Genomic DNA, 19,368 nt, shown 5'->3' with positions numbered 1-19,368 from the left:
TTACATATAACCGTTCACTCTACTATAAATAAGTTCATAACCTAACAAAATAATCATTAGCATCCAATCAGTGTAAAGGGATTACATTACATAGAATTCAACCGAGGGGGGCAGGAGTCTGATACAGATTCTCTTGCAGATGGGTTTGTCAGCCCCTGTTACAGATTTGACTTTAAAAAAACAGTCAACAGTCAAGAACAGAAGGATACAGCAGAAAGTCAGTGGCAGTAGGTGGCTTTATACCTTACTTTTGACATTTGGAGTTAAACTCAGAAACCCTTTTGCCACAGTTGGAGTAAATGTGAGATACTACATCGATCGGAGATAAAAATGAAACATTCTTTATAAAAGTGTATAAACTTCTCCCTAGCAAACGCGTTTTAAAAAACTTGAAGAAAAGCTTCAAGAGGACTATATTTGCTAGCGGTCGACTTGGGTTATTACCAATAGTATCAGAGCTAGACACCGAACAATGTGTCAACGAGGAAGTGAGTCCTAAAGGGGGTAGACATGAGGCGTTGTGCTAGCATGGATGCTAGGCCCCAAAGGAAGGTGGATTGGGGAGTCCTACATAAATTAGAGAAGGAAACGAGTGCCAACGAGGACACTAGGCCTCGAATTGGAAACCTCTCCCTAGTGACACATTTTAAAAACCTTAAGAAAAAACCCAACGAAAGCCAATATAGAAGTACTACAGTAAGAAATCAATCAATATCATACACAATTTTCTTTCTACAAGACCATACATTATATATAACTTACCAGTCAAGTCAAGACAGAGCTAGGCTAACCATCAAACTCCATGATCTGCATATTTCATTGAGAGAGATGAAATATTCAAGGACTGCACTGATCTGGAGTTATATAAGCATTTCTGTTACAGCAAGTTTCAAGAATAATCAGAATGAGACTCGTAGAAATCACTAGGACATGGTGACATGACTTCTTGCTCTAGAAACTGCAAAACTTGACTCATCGATGGTCGATTGTCTGGGTCGGCATCCGTGCATTTGGCTGCTATTTCAAGGATTGCTTCGACTGTATCGGCATCGACGTCCTTGCACCTTTTGTCGACTATCTCATCCATTTTGTTTTCTCCCAGTAATGTGTGCATCTGTAATGAATCATCATGTTCTAACAGTGAATATGTGTGTCTGTGCATACATATGCCGTCTAGAACATTGAAAAAAACTAATTTTCTCAAACAAAAGTGAGCTCAAATTTTATTTGCTTCTATCTATCTTTGACGGTACCATCGTAGAAAGTTTTTAGAACCATAAAGAATGTGTTTTGTAAGGGCGTGGAAACCTCTCTAGCAGATGCGTTTTTTAAAACCTTGAGATGAAACTCAAAAGAGAAAGCCCAAAGAGAACAATATCTGCTAGTGGTGGACTTGGATCGTTACAAATGGTATCAGAGCCGACATTGGAAGATGTGCCTGCGAGGAGGTTGAACCCCGAAGGAGGTGGACACGAGGCGGTGTGCCAGCAAGGACGCTGGACCCTAAAGGGGGGTGGATTTGAGGGTCCCACATCGATTGGAGAAGGGAATGAGTGCCAGCAAGGGCGCTGCGAGGAGGTTGAACCCTGAAGGAGGTGGACACGAGGCGGTGTGCCAGCAAGGACGCTGGACCCTAAAGGGGGGTGGATTTGAGGGTCCCACATCGATTGGAGAAGGGAATGAGTGCCAGCAAGGGCGCTGGGTCCTGAAGGGGGTGGATTGTGAGATCTCACATCGGTTGGGTAGGAGAACGAACACCCTTCGAACACCCTTCAGAAGGGTGTGGAAACATATCCCTAGCAGATACATTTTAAAGATACATTTTAAAAACCTTGAGGGGAAGCCCAGGAGGGAAAGCCCAAAAAAGCAGAAGGGTGTGGAAACTTATCCCTAGCAGATACATTTTAAAAACCTTGAGGGGAAGCCCAAGAGGGAAAGCCCACAAAAAAGACAATATCTGCCTTGGGTCATTACATTTGCAGTCTAGAACATTGAAAAAACTAATTTTCTCGAATGACATTGAGCTCAAATTTCATTTGCTTCTATCGATCCTCGACGTAACCATCGTAGAAAGTTTATAGAACCATAAAGAGTAATGTTTTGGGCAGAAAGATGCGTTTTTAGAGCTTACCCAACCAACAACATTCAAGCCTCTCTTTACAAATGATGGATCAGTTGGTCTCTTCCCAGTCACCAGCTCGAGTAACAAGACTCCAAAGCTATAAACATCTGATTTTTCGGTCGCCCTCCCACTTTGTAGATACTCTACATAGACATAGCAAAGTCAGCCATCTAAGAGTAAGGAAATACTTCAAATCATTCTCGAACGATCGTATCGAAAAGAACATAAACAACATATAACTAATGTGCACCTGGAGCCAAATAACCAAATGTTCCAGCAACAACAGTTGTGACATGAGAATCCTCATCAACCAAAAGCTTGGCTAGTCCAAAGTCAGATACATGAGGCTCCAAGTTCTCGTCAAGAAGAATGTTGCTCGATTTAATGTCACGATGCACGATCTTTGGACTACAATCATGATGCAAGTATGCAATCCCCCTAGCAGAGCCCAATGCTACCTTCAAACGAGCTCGCCAATCCAAAGGTCGTCTTTCTGATTCCTGTTCTGCATGAGATAAGAAAAAGGAAACGATAATGCTCTATACGTTATATTGAAAACGCTCGGCACTAAACGAGTGGAACGACTCGAAAAAGGATGGAAGATGGACCCCTGTTAATGTCATACCATGCAGAAAATCATCTAAGCTGCCCATTGCAAGGAAGTCATAGATAAGAAGCTTTGACGTTGGAAGACTACAATAACCCCTCAAATTGACCAAGTTTATATGTTTGATGCAACCCAGAATCTCCAACTCTCTCTCAAACACTTGGTCAGAACCTTTTCTGCTTCCATCAATCTTTTTAACAGCAAATGTCCCACAATCGTTCATGACCATTCGGTACACGATCCCGAATCCTCCTGAACCAACAACGTCTTCTTCCTCTAGTGACTCCAGCTTTTCGATGATCTCGCATGACGGGTACGGTAGGTCGCCGTGAAAAGTAATAAGTTTTGTGTCTGTTGTACATTGAGGTTTAGCATCAGTTGCACAATACTAAAGAAAAACATATCTGCAACGAAAACCGAGGATTACTTGGTTCGTGAACCACTTGTTTTTTGACTTCTGTGTATCGTTTCGCAGCTCGTTCCTTCTTTGATAGCCAACGGATCCACAAGAATGGAACGAGTACTACAAATGCAACTCCCATGGTGGACACTGCACCAATTAATACTCCTTTGATGTAGTGTGAAGGCCTTTTCACAGGCACTACAGAAAATCAAGGAAGAACTATTAAGTTTTACAAGGAGAAAAAAGTGATTCAAGTTGAAATGTCGTTGTTCATCAAGCTAACCAGAAGCTTCATCACTTTCAGCATGGGGCAACACTGCCGGGAATCCCAACGAGGTTTGGCAGGCCTTGTTAACTTGATGACCACAGAGATCTAGATTGCCAACAAACCTGCAGTTACACACTTAACTATGAATACAACAATCTCAGATGACAGGACGTTGAATGTTAGAAATCACGGATCTCTACAATGGTATGATATTGTCTACTTTGAGCACAAGCTCTCATGGCTTTGCTTTAGGTTTCCCCAAAAGGCCTCATACCAGTGGAGATGTATTCCTTATTTATAAACTCATGATCATTCGCTTAATTAGCCAATGTGGACTCCCTCCCAACGATCCAAAACAATCCTCCCCTTGAACAAAGTACACCGTACAGCCTCCCTTGAGGCCTATGGAGTCCTCGAATAACCCCTCCTTAATTAAGGCTCGACTCCTTTCTCTAGAGCCCTCAAACAAAGTACACCCTTTGTTCGATACTTGAACCACTTTTGACTACACTTTCAAGGGTCCCAACTTCTTTGTTTAACATTTGAGGATTCTATTGACATTGTCCACTCTGATACCATGTTGGAATCATGAATCTCCACAATGGTATGACATTGTCCACTTTGAGCATAAGCTCCCATGGCTTTACTTCAGGTTTCCCCAAAAGGCCTTATACCAGTGGAGATGTATTCCTCCCCTTGAACAAAGTACACCGTAGAGCCTTCCTTGAGGCCTATGGAGCCCTCAAACAGCCTCCCCTTAGTTAAGGCTCGGCTCCTTTCTCTAGAGCCCTCAAACAAATAACACCCTTTCTTCGATACTTGAGTCACTTTTGACTACACTTTCAAGGGTCCCAACTTCTTTGTTCGACATTTGAGGATTCTATTGACATGACTAAGTTAAGGGCATGACTCTAATACCATGTTAGGAATCACAAATCTCCACAATAGTATGATATTGTCCACTTCGAGCATAAGCTCTCATGCTTTGCTTTAGATTTTCCCGAAAGGCCTCGTACCAGTGGAGATGTATTCCTTACTTATAAACCCATGATCATTCCCTTAATTAGCCAACGTGGGACTCCCTCCCAACAATCCTCAACACTCAATCCCATAATATAATGCCAACGAACTTCACACAATATTCAAGTTTAAACCCTTTATGAGGGATTTCCAGATGTATATCACAATTTCAAAGATGATTCAACAACTTGGTATGAATGTAAATTTTGGAGAATACATGTGACTCGATCACTCACGAATTGCTTCCAAATGTGCTTAGAACTCCAAAATCAGGTATCTCCCCAGAGAAAAAGTTTGTGGACAAATTCCTGCAAATGAAATGGAAACATTAATATAACCACAAGTAAAAGTAAAAGTGTTAAGTGAACTCTTGTTGTGCCATAGCTACTATTCAACTTACAGATGGCGTAGAAGCGAGAGACGACCAATGGATGATGGAATAGCACCCTTTAACGAATTGCCTGATAAATCCCTATATATGAACCTCAATATTGATAAGATAATAATGAAATAAAAAGAGAAGTTCCTGATCTTACTAATTTAGTGGAGATGAACAGTACCAAAAGAAGATCCAAGTAACATTTTTTCAAACATTCAGGAAAACTTACAGTATTGTAAGAGCAGAAAGGCTCCCAATATCTGATGGTATGCCACCTTGAAGATAATTAGACCTCAAATACCTATAAAAATGGTCAAAAGATAAATTCGGATGAATGTTTAGGTAACAACCCAAGCCCATTGCTAACATATATTGTCTACTTTGGCTTGTTACGTATCGTCGTTAGCTTCACGATTTTAAAACGCGTCTGCTAGGTTGAGGTTTCTACACCCTTATAAGGAATGTTTCGTTCCCCTCTCCAACCGATGTGGGATCTCACAATCCACCCCCTTGAGGGCCCAGCGTCCTTGATGGCACACCGTCCGACGTCTGGCTCTGATACCATTTGTAACAGCCTAAGCCCACCACTAACAGATATGGTCTGTTTTGGCCCGTTACATATCGCCGTTAGTCTCACGATTCTAAAACGCATCTGCTAGGGAGAGGTTTCCACCCCCTTATAAGAAATGTTTTGTTCCCCTCTCCAACAGATGTGGGATCTTCACAATCCACCCCCTTGGGAGCCCAACAAGGACGCTGACACACTGCCCGATATCTGGCTCTAATACCGTTTGTAACAGTCTAAGCCCACCGTTAATAGATATTGTCCGCTTTGGCTCGTTACATAACGCTGTCAACCTCATGATTTTAAAACACGTCTACTGGGGAGAGATTTCCACACCCTTATAAGGAATGCTTCGTTCCCTGAAACTAGTCGTAGGAACACTCTATACTTACAGAGCTCTTAGCTGAATACATTTAGTGATTTCATTAGGAATATATCCATGTAAGCCATTTTGGTGAAGTGCCCTGTTTAACATTCAAAAGTGAAGAAGGAGAAGTAAGATGAAATAAGCTCTAAACTTCAGCATATTGCCAATCATATTACTTTGAGGAGGGAAAATATGAGGAAGAAATGGCCGCAGGACTTACAGTCTCTGTAATCTACCGAGTTTTCCAATGCTAGGAGAAATAATCCCTCCTAGTTGCATGTAAGGTAAGTTACTGAAACATCCAAAACCAAACATCAAAACATCAATTAGGAGACGAAAGAACACAACCCTGAAATAAAATGAAGGCAAATATGGAAAGTGACATACATTGAGCTGACCCGTTGGTCCTCAAGGTGACAAGATATACCAGTCCATTTGCAGGGCGACTCATCAGAAGCTTCCCAATCACCAAGGAGGTTTTTGCTATCATTAAAAGCGCTTCTAATTTCCAACAACGCTAGGCCTATGCCATGGAGGATTTGAAAATGAAAACAATAATGAGAATGAACTGTTGACGATTGTTGGGAGGGAGTCCCACGTTCGCTCATTTAGGGAACGATCATGGATAAGTAAGAAATACATCTCGATTAGTATGAGGCCTTTTGGGAAGCCCAAACAAAGCCATGAGAGCTTATGCTCAAAGTGGACAATATCATACCATTGTGGAGAATCATGATTCCTAACATGGTATCAGAGTCATGTCCTTTACTTAGTCATGCCAATAGAATTATCAAGTGTCGAACAAAGAAGTTGTGAGCCTCGAAAGTGTAGTCAAAAGTGACTCAAGTGTCGAACAAAGGGTGTACTATGTTCGAGGACTCCAAACAAAGGAGTCAAACCTCGATTAAGGGGAGGCTGTTCAAGGACTCCATAGGCCTTAGGGGAGGCTCTATAGCATACTTTGTTGGAGGGGAGGATTGTTAGGAGAGAGTCCCACATTGGCTAATTTAGGGAATGATCAAGCAAAGCCATGAAAGCTTATGCTCAAAGTGGACAATATCATACCATTATGGAGGGTCGTGATTCCTAACATGGTATCAGAGTCATACCTTTATTTAGTCATGTCAATAAAATTCTCAAGTGTCAAACAAAGAAGTTGGGAGCCTCGAAGGTGTATTCAAAAGTGACTCAAGTGTCGAACAAATGGTGCACTATGTTCGAAGACTCTAGGGAAATGAGTCAAGCCTCGATTAAGGGGAGGTTGTTCGAGGGCTCCATAGGCCTCAGGAGAGGCTCTATAGTATACTTTGTTCAAGAGGAGGATTATTGAGGATCGTTGGAAGAGAGTCCAGCCAATTTAAGGAATTATCAAGCTATGCCATGAAAGCTTATGTTCAAAAAGCTTATGTTCAAAGTGGACAATATCATACCATTGCGAAAAGTCGTGATTCCTAACTGAACATGGAGAAGGCGATGAAAACTAATATAATCATTCAAATGAAACGGAGAAACATGCCACAACAAAGCGTCAAGATACAGCTAGTGCTACTCATTCTATTCGATTGGTTCAAAATCATCAACACAACATCATTTTCCAGCATACCCACATGAAAAAAAGAAGAACAAGTTAAAGAAACCAAGCAGAGGAAGCCCTAAAACGGGGATTTACCATCTGGGGTAAGAGCGAGAGTGCAAGAACCGAAAAGGGTCGATAGCAAAATGGATGAGAAAGCCAAAACGAACATGCCCATTTGAATTTCCTTGCACATTGAGGAGGCCGCAGCTGAGTTAGACAAGAATGAAGAGGAGGGTTTCATTGTGATGATAAAAAGGGTAAAGGTTGGAGTAGGAAGGAAGCTTGGGGAAGTGGTAAACGGGGAATGGGAGGAGGAAGACGCCATTATTAAACTGAATAATCATTCGAACAGGTGAGAGAGAGAGAGAGAGAGAGAGAGAGAGAGAGGGAGAAAGAGAGAGAAATTACTTTCCTGCAATTGATGAGCAGAGTGGCAGGCTTTTTTCAAAGTGGGCATTGAGAGTTGTGCAAATGAAACGCAACGAGAAATTCAAAAGTTAATTTTGAGAGGCTTTTCCCTCGATCATGACTTCGCTCCAAACAGGGGACACGCGTTTCATGGATATTGCTTACATTTTGTGCGTGCAGTGGAAACATCCACAGGATATCCTTGCCTTTTCTAGTTTTTTTCTTTTTTTAATTTATCTTGTCTCAAACAAATCTTTATTTTTTTAATAATAAATATATTAAATTTTTTAAAACATTGTTACAGTTAGGTTGTTATAAGAACGGTTAGTATTTTATTTAACAAATACTCGTACAAATTAATATTAATATCTTTTATATTTGTAAAAAAAAAATTTAAAAATATTTTACAATCAATATACGGACAAACGAAAACAGTATATCAACCCATCATAGATTATCATTAAAACAATGTTTTAATGTTATTTTAGAAAGGACATTTCATTAATAATAAATGTATTTTTTAATTTTTAAAAAAATTTAAATGTGTTTTTAATATTTTTTTTAAAAAAATTTAAAGATATTTTGAAACAATTTTAAAAGTTAAAGAGTATTTTTTAAACAAACGATAATATTTCAATTTTACGTTTAATATTTTTGAAATTGATGGACTAAATAAAAATTATTCTAAGGGACAAAACAATAATTTCTCATTTTTTTTTATACGTTGTTTTATTATTATGTTTTAGAAAGAGCTTAAAGCTCGTTTATAAAAATCATAATTATAACTTATCATATTTTTCTGTTAGGTTATGGAGCATGTTGTTTATGATTATACATACTAGTAGATAGTTATATAATAAACTGAACCATAAGCAGTGGAGAAAGAAGGTACATGATGTAAATAGTAGAATCGTGTCAGGTTTTGACGTCTCACAATCACACTTGTTTAGGACTCACAAAACGATTGTGTGACACTGACTTTCACTCTTGAGTAAGTCAACGAACTCAAGCTTGGATTGTCGGTGGCACGAATAGTCTATTTTGTGGTATCTACCTCCGTCGTGGAAAACGATGCTAGAAAACGGGGTTAAGGAAAGTTTTGGAAAATATTGTTGAGACAACATCAATAGTATATAATCGAGATAGGAAGATTTAGCAACCAGTCGTATCCTCCAATAGTACATTACGAGATAGATATCAAAAAGTGGCGAGTTATACAACGAAACAAGGTAAATGGTTCAGAACAAGCATACAGTCATGGACAATATGCTCCGGACAAGCATAACTATGATACCGTGCATAAACAGATATTAAGTCCAGCAATAGAAAAAAGACCGATACGACACAGAAAACGTCAAAAATGACAAAGTCGTCTAACATGCTAATAAACAAAAAGCCAAGAACAGAAGTAAAATGCTGTTTCATCCTTCTTTACGTTGCAGATAGCATATGCCAATTGCTCATCTTAATACCAGCAGTCAGCATACAGCTACAAAACAGAGTATTTTACAGTGTTGGACATCCCGTCACACGGTGTATGATTGTTGAATCGTTTCGATATCGAGACCCTTCAATCGAACGACTGATTCGACGTGACCTTTTAGTGTATGGAGTTCCCTCAATCTGCAAAAATTCATGAAATGAAACTGAACTGGCAGCTGCAGATGATAACTTAAACTAGCTCATAGTTTCAGACGATGATGTTCGAGTTTCCAAGAAAACAATAAAAGTAACGAACGATTGAGGATTGTTGGGAGAGAAAAGTGGACAATATCATAACATTATGGAGGTTCGTGATTCCTAACAGGGTATCAAAGTCATGCTAGAATCCTCAAATGTCGAACAAAGAAGTTGTGAACTTCGAAAGTGTAGTAAAAAATGACTCAAGTGTCGGACAAATAGTGTACTTTGTTTGAGAGCTATAGAGAAGGAGTCGAGCCTCGATTAAGGAGAGGCTGCTCGAGGACTCCATAGGTCTCCGGGGAGGCTCTATGGTGCACTTTGGTCGAGGGGAGGATTTTTTAGGATAGTTGGGGGAGGAATCCTACCTTGGCTAATTAAGGGGTTGATCATGAATCTATAAGTAAGGAGTCCAGCCTCAATTAAGGAGAGGCTGTTCGAGGGCTCCATAGACCTCAGGGAGACTCTATGGTGCACTTTGTTCGAGGGGATGATTTTTTAGGATTGTTGGGGAGGAGTCCCTCATCAGGGTTTATAAGTAAGGAATACATCTCGTCTTTGGTATTCCTCGGGGAAACCAAAAGTAAAGCCACGAGAGCTTATGCTCAAAGTGGGCGATATCATACCATAGTGAAGGTTCGTAATTCCTAACACAAACTACCAACACACAAGCATTTGCAACATACCTAGCAATTTCCGCTCTTCTTTTGGCTTCTTCAGCCATATGATTGAGTTCAGTGAAGTGAGTTCGCTCAGTGAACATCTTCGTATCAGGCGGTTGCAAACCGTGCAACGTTCTTTGAGCGTGAGCCCATTGTAGCTCACGTTGTTCCTTACCGAAATCCTTTTGTCTCGTGAAAGCAACCTATAAACAATACAAACAAATAAACCAAATGATACATAACACACAAACATTCATAAGTTACTAAAAGAAACAATGCAAATTTTAGTACCCTTTGCTCAAGCATGAGGTCCCAAGCCTTTCCACTCAAAGCATATCTAATAGCAAACTTTATAGGATCAAGAGGAACATAAAAGATAATGTTATAGAGCCAAATGACACCAGCCCAACCCCAACCAATGCCTTCAATGGCAGCAAAGCTCCAATTAGCATAGACAGCAATAAGAGTAGCAACCTGTTCATCAACACATCTAAACTTAGTGTGTTCTTACAAGTGAAACATTTCGAACAAATCTATCCTTACCAGCTGAGCAATTATAAACGCCACGACAAGAAACAGCCCAGGACGCTCGACGTAGGACCAACTCCGTGATCGTGTAACGAAAATGAGTGCCTGACTGATAGTGCTCACTTGCAGATATATAGCTGAGGCTAGCTTCCTGAAGTCATCATGAGCTGTTTTTTCAAGGGTTGGTACACCAAAGACCCGCTGAAAGTTTCAAAAAATGCATAGAATCAGCATAAATTTGAAGAAGTTTAGTTCATAATGTAACGGCCCAGACCCATTGCTAACAGATATTGTCTTCTTTAGGCTTTCCCTTGAGGTTTTTAAAACGCGTCTGCTAGGGAGAGGTTTCCACACCTTATAAAGGGTGTTTCGTTCTCCTCCCCAACCGATGTGGGATCTCATAATCCACCCCTTTCAGGGCCTAGCGTCCTCGCTGGCATTCGTTCCTTTCTCCAATCGATGTGGGACCCCCACTAAATCCACCCCCCTTCGGGGCCCAGCGTCCTTACTTGCACACCGCCTCGTGTCTACCCCTCTTCGGGGAACAGCCTCCTCGCTGGCATATCGCCCAGTGTCTGGCTCTGATACCATTTGGCCCAGACCCACCACTAACAGATATTGTCCTCTTTGGGCTTTCCCTCAAGGTTTTTAAAATGCGTCTGCTTGGGAGAGGTTTCCACATCTTATAAAAGGGTGTTTCGTTCTCCTCCCTTACTGATGTGGGATCTCATAATCCACCCTCTTCAAGGCCTAGTGTCCTCGCTGACACTCGTTCCTTTCTCCAATCGATGTGGGACCCCCACCAAATCCACCCCCCTTCGGGGCCCAACGTCCTTACTGGCACACCGCCTCGTATCTACCCCTCTTTGGGAAACAGTCTCCTCGTTGACACATCGCCCAATGTCTGACTCTAATACCATTTGTAACAGCCCAAACCCACTGCTAACAGATATTGTCCTCTTTGGGCTTTCTCTTTCAGGCTCGTCTGCTAGGGAGAGATTTCCACACCCTATAAAGGGTGTTTCGTTCTCCTCCCCAATCGACGTGAGATCTCACATATAATCTTCAAAAGATTAAGATATCTTACCGGGAAAAAGTTGGTTTTATACGACACCCAGAAAAATATGACCGTCATCATCGCCAAGTAGCTGCCGAGTACCACGCCAGTAGTGAAAATTTCAGCCAGCTTCCAACTATCTGGTAGAGGAGATGGCTTAACCCTGTCCTTTGATATTGTCATGATTGTGCCTACACATTGGTTATGCTGATGAATCTCCATAAACAGTCAAAAAAGTGACATAAATTAGCTACAGCTCGAGGAACTTCGAACGAACCATCGTTAAGGATAGCTATGATAAGCACCATAAACGGTGGGAAATCGAATTTCCAAATGAGGGCCAGCAACATGAAACCAAGCTGCAACGAACAAAATCAAACGTAATACGTCGTTCAGTGCATGACAGGCAAGAACAAACATTGCAGATGTTCGAATATGCGTCCTAAGAGCTTACCACGATACGTATTGTGATGGAAACTGCATAAATCTGGCATGGACAAAGATCAAACATGAGTCAGAATCAGAACAAATAAGATCTCGTACCTAAACACAAAGAACACATTACCGTGTAATTCTTCATCCTTTGAAATATAGCTCGACTGGTTAAAACAGCGCTGATGATAACACTGAGACCAGGTTCAGTAAGAACAATATCGGAAGCACTTCGAGCAGCATCGGTTGCATCAGCTACAGCTATACCGATGTCTGCTTTTTTAAGTGCAGGAGCATCGTTCACTCCGTCGCCAGTCATCCCACATATATGTTTCATAGCTTGCAAGCGTTTTACGATCTCGTATTTGTGCTCTGAATCAACAAGATATCATGGTGATGCATATGGAAGGACAAACCAAGAATTTGAAGGCAATTAGTGAAGAAATACCAGGGAATACACCAGCAAAACCATCTGCTTTTTCGATAAGATCGTCGACAGGTAAAGCAGCAATGGACTCGTCTTTTTCTTGTCCTAGTAGAGCTGACGATGGATACATGTTCGTTCCCATCCCCAGCCGACGCCCCGTTTCCTTGCCTATAGCTAGTTGATCTCCTAATGAACGAAACGAGGTAAAGGAACCAACAAGTTAGACAAACCCAATGAGACTAATAGAAAGAAAATGTGGGAATGTACCTGTAATCATTTTCACATTTACGCCTAGATTTAAAGCTCTCCTTATTGTCTCTGCACTATCATGCCTTGGTGGGTCAAACAAAGGCAAGAGGCCCATGAATTGCCAAGGACCTCCAGCACTCTCTTTCCTTCCTTCAGGAACTTCCTGATATGAAACAAACAGAGGACATAACCAACGATGAGTTAACCGCTAGGCTAAAGGATGCATAGTGGTCCGCTTTGGCTCGTTACGTATCGCTAGCAAATATAGTCCGCTTTGGCTCGTTACGTATCGCTGTCAGCCTCACAGTTTAAAAACACATCTCCGGGGGAGAGGTTTCTATGCTCTTATAAGGAATGTTTTGTTCCCCTCTCCAACCAATGTGGGATCTCACAATCCACCTCCCTTGGTGGAGGCCAGCGTCCTTGCTGGCACACCGCCCGCTGTTTGGCTCTAATACCATTTGTAACAGCGTAAGCCCACCGCTAGCAGATATTGTCCGCTTTGGCCTGTTACGTATCGCCGTCAGCCTCACAGTTTTAAAACATATTTGCTAGGGAGAGGTTCCCAAACCCTTATAAGGAATGTTTTGTTCCCCTCCACATCGTGGATTGACGTATTTGTTAGGGAGAGGTTTCCAAACCCTTATACGAAATGTTTCGTTCCCCTCCCCAACCGATGTGGGATCTCACAATCCACCCCCCCTTGGAGGCCAATGTCCCCGTTGGCACACCGCTCGGTGTCTGGCTCTGATACCATTTGTAACAGCCCAAGCCAACCGCTAGCAGATATTATCCGCTTTCGCCTGTTACGTATCGCCGTCAGCCTCACGGTTTAAAACGTGTCTGTTAAGGAAAGGTTTCCACCCTTATAAGGAATGTTTCGTTCCTCTCTCCAATATGTGGGATATCACAATCCACCCCCCTTGGAGGCTAGCATCCTCGTTGGCACACCGCTCGGTGTCTGGTTCTGATACCATTTGTAACAACCCAAACCCACCGCTAACATATATTGTCCGCTTTGGTCTGTTACGTATCGCTGTCAACCTCACAGTTTTAAAACATGTCTGCTAGGGAGAGGTTTCCACACCATTATAAGGAACGCTTCATTCCCCACTCCAACCGACGTGGGATCTCATAATCCACCCCCCTTAGGGACCAGCGTCCTCGCTGGCACACCGCCAAGTGTCTAGCTCTAATACCATTTGTAACAGCCCAAGCCCACCACTAACATGTCCACTTTGGCCCATTACATATCGCCATCAGCCTCACGATTTTAAAACGCATCTACTAGCGAAAGGTTTCCACACCCTTATACAGAACGCTTCGTTCCCCTCTCCAACCGATGTAGGATCTCACAAAATCTAACAGTAGTCATTCACTAACCTGATATGCTACAGCAAGTGAACGCAGTCCTCGTTCAGCAAATTTATCGATCACTGCATGAACTTTCCTCTCAATCTCCGACTTGTTGTATGCAAGATTCAGAATCTAGAACCAATTGACACAAACCAATAGTTAGTAATCTAGAGACAATATTTGCACAAGAACACAACAGAGCAGCCATTTCACCTGTTCTGGAGCACCTTTACTGACTCTATGCATCTTACCCTCATGATCAACATAAGTCAATGCTGTTCGCTTATCAGTAGGATTGAAAGGAAGGAAATGAACTTCCTGAATGCCAGCTCGTGCCTTTGGAAGCAAGGAAGATGCTATGAACACTTAAGCATTTCAATAGCCATTTTGAATGAGTACTCATTGGGATATTGATAACTTACCTCCTTTGGATCAGCTAGCATCCCAACAATAGCAGTATCTATAGCATCTTGATTTTCAGTTCTTGATGCTCTAGCAGCCATTAGAACCACAGTGTCTGCATCAATCCCTTTAGTGAAAACCTATAGTTATATTTAGACATAAAGTTAAAAAACAAACGATAAAAACGCTCCTCGGAGGAAGAGATGTCCAATTAACAAGCAAGAAGCAACTCCGGGCTAACCTCGACGAGGTTTTTGTCAACTGTTAGCTTGTTCAATGTCAGTGTTCCTGTCTTGTCACTGCAAAGGACATCCATGCCTGCCATTTCTTCAATGGCGGTCATCCTCTTGGTGATGGCGCCCTGAAATCGATATCAAATGATTCCATTGCTATTACATAATTCATATTCCATTGCTTTAAAGAACTAAGCCAACCTGTTGGGATAACCTATGAGAACCAATAGCCATTGTTACAGAGAGAACTGTAGGCATGGCTATGGGAATGCCCCCAATGAGTAGCACGAGGAGGTTGTCGATCCCGGGACGATACTCACGGTCCTGAATTGGGTACATGACGATGATCTCGATTACCATTCCCAAAGCAATGGAACATATGCAGAAGTTCCCTATGGAAGTCAAGACCTACAAAGAGAGCAACAGTAATGGAAATAAGACAGTTGAGAAAAGAAAATACATGAACTGAAAACCGAGTAATACAACGTTTAACAGCCCAAGCTCACTACTAGTAGACATTGTTCTCTTTAGGCTTTTCCTTTCGGACTTCCCCTCAAGGTTTTTACAACGCGTCTTCTAGAGAGAGATTTCGACAACCTTATAAATGGTGTTTCATTCTCCTCCTCAACCGATGTGGGATCTCACAATCCACCCCCTTTTGGGAATCCAGCGTTCTCGCTGGCACTCGTTCCCTTCTCTAATCGATGTGGGACCCCCCCCCCCCCTCCTCCCCAATTCCACCCCCTTTGGAAGTCCTTTCTGGCACACCGCCTCGTGTCCACCCCCTTTAGGGGCTCAGCCTCCTCACTAGCACATTGCCCAATGTCTGGCTCTGATACCATTTGTAACAATCCAAGTCCACCGCTAGCAGATATTGTCCCCTTTGGGCTTTCCCTTCTGAACTTCCCCTCAAGGTTTTAAAATGCGTTTGCTAGAGAGAGGTTTCCACACCCTTATAAATAGTATTTCGTTCTCCTCCCCCAACCAATGTGGGATCTCACAATCCACCCCCCTTCGGGACCCAGCGTCCTCGTTGACACTCATTCCCTTCTCCAATCGATGTGGGACCCCCCTATTCCACCCCCTTCGTGAGGCCTTGCTAGTACACCGTCTCGTGTCCACCCCCTTTCGAGGCTCAGCCTCCTCGCTGACACATCGCCCAGTGTCTGGCTCTGATACCATTTGTAACAGTCCAAGTCCACCACTAGCAGATATTGTCCTATTTGGGCTTTCCCTTCTAGGCTTCCCCTCAAGGTTTTAAAACATGTTTGCTAGGGAGAGATTTTCACACCCTTATAAATGATGTTTCGCTCTCCTCCCCAACCGACGTGGAATCTCACACAACGATTCGTCTTCTTACCTTTTGGAAGTGTCCCACTTGGTTGGTGGTGTCAACAAGATGAGCAGCTTTACCAAAAAAGGTGTGCACACCAGTAGCAATGACCACAGCTTCAATCTCTCCTTGCTTACAAGTAGAACCAGAGTAAACACCATCACCAGGACCTTTCGTTACAGGGAGAGATTCACCTGTAAGAGCAGACTACAAAGCCCAAAGCCAAACTTAGTACATAGATAACACGGTTCGTTACAATCTCCCGGTATCACGGTTGGTTACCAACCTGGTCGATTTTTAATGGATCCCCATCAAGAAGACGAGCATCAGCTGGAATAATGTCCCCAAGTTTAACACTGATTACATCACCAGGAACTAAAATCGAAGCATCTTGCTCGCTCCACCGTCCATCTCGAAGAACCTTCCACAGAATTCAACTAAATATCACCACAAAAACAAAGATGAACTGAGCCAACAAGGTATAGTATCCATCTCTGATACCTTGGCTTTAGGAGCAAGACGAGCCATGAGCGCAGCTGCAGCGTTTCCAGCATTGTTTTCCTCGATAAAACTGATCGTCGAGTTGATGATAAGCAAGGTAATGATACCAACAAAATCTTGCCAGTCAGGGGGCTTTCCCTACAAACAAGAAAACAGCCCTCAGAACAATGAAACATCAAAGAAACATAAACAAAAAACCATGTAGCTAAGCATTTACTCCTCCATTTGCAAGTGCAATAGCCATAATAGCAGCAGCTTCCATAACCCATGATAGAGGATTCCACATGAACCCCAAGAACTTCAACACTTTGCTCTCCTAAAACCATACAAAACCAACAAATTCAAAGCAAATTACCCCAAAAAACACAGTGTTTTGAACAGATTGAAGCATTACCTTCTTTTCCTCAAGCTTGTTGTGCCCAAAAATCTTCAAACGTTCCTCAGCAGCCTCACTTGTAAGACCCTCTTTGCTACATCTCAGGTTTTCAAAAACCTCATCAATGGGAATATTTTCCTGTAATCAAGAGAATGAGATGAAGGCAAGTTAAACAAACAGCTAAACCATCAAAAGGGCTTCAAAATTTTCAGATCTGTTACCAAATCCACAGCTTCCTTCAACACAGCCTCCAACACTTCCGGCTTGTCCCCCATGTCTTACTCTTACTCCTTACCCTTCTATGTCACAAGAACACCAAGAACAGCAACAAGAACAAGCTCAAATGAACAAAAAACGTACACCCAGATGCTAAAATTTGATTTGGATTAGTGAAAAGCTGTTAGAATCGAAAATGAGGGCGACCCACCAACGTGAAGCTCCCAAGAAGCAGAGGAAATGAACAGAGATGAGTGTTTTGGTTGTGAGGCAGTGGGAGAGTCAGCTAGAGACCGACCCTTTCATTGTCTCTGCACCAAAAAGAGAACAAAAAAAGAAAAAACCCAAAAGGTTCATTTACTACTCAATAATACACAATTTGCTTTAAAGGGACGGCTTTTGGCGAACCCCATTTACCATGAACTTGGTTCAAGTTCAATGAATTCAAGAATTGGAAGAGATTTTGAACATTGAACTTGAACTTGTACAAGCTACAACAAAAAATGAACGGCGAATATGTGTAATCACCTAAGAGGAAGCAGCTTCCTTCAAGAGTTGGTTGAGGAAGAACAGGACATCCTTGGTACTCTCAGCTCACTGACATGTTTGTTTTGTTTTGTTTTGTTTCCATTTCAACAATCCTTGGACAACTTTCATTCTTAATTTTAGTATAATCTTAGTTTAATTTCTCTGTCTGAAAACATGTTTTAATGGTTAAATTATTAGTGATATTTTCCATAATTCCGTCGCGTTTGATTATGTTCGATAAACTAATAGTTTTGAATTCGATATACGTCTATACTTAAAGAAATGTGAGTAAATGTGAGTAAAGATGTTCGAGTGGAGACGGAGAAACCTTCTTATTGGCCCAAATTTTTTTTTTCCATTTTTATATATATATTTTTTTGTTTAAAAAATACTTCTTTACTAATAATTCTTGTTTTTCAATTATTTTTATTAAAAAAGAAGGTAAAACATTGGTATCTCATAATTATAAATATAATTTCTAAAAACTCAAATTTCAATAATTTTCCGTCCTTAAAAATTATATATGTATTTATTTACTAAGTAAATAAAATAATAAAGAAATATAAACATACATATAAGTGAGGTGGGACAAAGATATAGTTGGGACTGGAACGGGGACTATAATTTTTATTCTCAGCCTCATTTAACGGAGAAAAATCTCTCAACTTCCTTCCCATTCATCGTTTAAATGGGGACTTTCAACTACGTTCGAGAACGAGTTAAATAGATATCTCTAAATATGAGAGTAATTTATATATATATATACATATACAAATATTATTTAATTATTTTATTTGATGAACTTTTTTAAAGCAAACCGAACTTCCGTTAACTAACCTAAAATATGACCAAAATATCATAAATTCAAATATTTCACGTCACATTAAATTAAAAAAATATATATTTATTGTCGTATTAATTGGCTATGGTAAGGCAACGTGTAAGTTCTATTTCAATTTTGTATTATAAATATCAGCTAAAATATCTCATTAATAAGTTTGGTGTCATAATTTTCTTTTAGAATTAATTTAGTCCACCATTCATATACATATATTTTGTTTGGACGTTGAAAAATCTCAGGATTCAATCATGATGGGGTCGAGAATTGATCACATGATAGTAACTATTACTAAGTCCATAGCTTTTGGCGTGACAGTAAAAAATTTTAATTTACTATATACACTCTTGAAGGGTCGTAGACAAAGACGTCCATTTAACCCATGACCCGCTCCTAGGTGAATCTCCGTTTAAATTAGAAATTAGAGAAGGGTGGAGAGCGATTTTACCCTATTAACTAAACAGGGCTGAAAACCGAGATTATATTCCCGACCTTATCTTTACTTTATCTCGCTCTAACGGCTAGAAAGGAGTGGTGATATCAATTTGAGGGATGGGCATATCTTAAAATATTTGTCACCAATTGCATTTATATTATCATTTATGTCTTGTGGACCACATAATTTGACATTCTTATCAATCCTTTTAGATTTTTTTTTTTTTTTTTTTTTAAATATTGCATTACAATTTGCATATAAATACAAAAAGAAATTAAATTAAATTAAGAATTTTGTTAGTTTTATTTGATAGCGATTTTATGGCTCACGAGCGTTTGTTATCTTCTATCTATCTATAGTTGGTTCAAATAGGATTTCGGAGGAACGTTAATGTTGGCA

The 19,368-nt window shown here is 40.9% G+C and overlaps 2 protein-coding genes across 2 annotated transcripts; both read right to left on the bottom strand.

The window, feature by feature from the left end:
- Positions 1–673: 673 nt before the first annotated feature.
- On the bottom strand, positions 674–7,703 carry LOC111801460 (Leucine-rich repeat protein kinase family protein). Its single transcript, XM_023685466.2, has 13 exons — positions 7,401–7,703; positions 6,119–6,254; positions 5,952–6,023; positions 5,757–5,828; positions 5,029–5,100; positions 4,821–4,892; positions 4,657–4,728; positions 3,416–3,522; positions 3,157–3,330; positions 2,748–3,080; positions 2,373–2,627; positions 2,132–2,265; positions 674–1,114 (listed from the first exon to the last, which is right to left on the bottom strand). The coding sequence occupies exons 1-13, from the start codon at positions 7,630–7,632 to the stop codon at positions 890–892; spliced, it is 1,956 nt and encodes a 651-aa protein (XP_023541234.2). The 5' UTR covers positions 7,633–7,703; the 3' UTR covers positions 674–889.
- A 1,207-nt stretch (positions 7,704–8,910) lies between these two features.
- Positions 8,911–17,511, bottom strand: HA11 (H[+]-ATPase 11). Its single transcript, XM_023685692.2, has 21 exons — positions 17,173–17,511; positions 16,970–17,089; positions 16,793–16,891; positions 16,576–16,713; positions 16,361–16,495; positions 16,102–16,281; positions 14,943–15,149; positions 14,750–14,869; positions 14,529–14,648; positions 14,320–14,442; positions 14,134–14,238; positions 12,769–12,913; positions 12,523–12,687; positions 12,208–12,446; positions 12,097–12,129; positions 11,920–12,001; positions 11,673–11,833; positions 10,601–10,786; positions 10,349–10,531; positions 10,082–10,260; positions 8,911–9,338 (listed from the first exon to the last, which is right to left on the bottom strand). Exons 1-21 carry the CDS (start codon positions 17,224–17,226, stop codon positions 9,242–9,244), a joined length of 2,871 nt encoding a protein of 956 aa, XP_023541460.1. The 5' UTR covers positions 17,227–17,511; the 3' UTR covers positions 8,911–9,241.
- Between the last annotated feature and the right edge of the window lie 1,857 nt (positions 17,512–19,368).

The sequence above is a fragment of the Cucurbita pepo genome, chromosome 9 (assembly GCF_057944985.1).
Source record: "Cucurbita pepo subsp. pepo isolate OVF chromosome 9, ASM5794498v1, whole genome shotgun sequence".
Taxonomy (NCBI): Eukaryota; Viridiplantae; Streptophyta; class Magnoliopsida; order Cucurbitales; family Cucurbitaceae; genus Cucurbita; species Cucurbita pepo.
The sequence above is the reverse complement of the archived record's forward strand: the minus strand, read 5'-3'. Positions and strand labels throughout refer to the sequence as shown.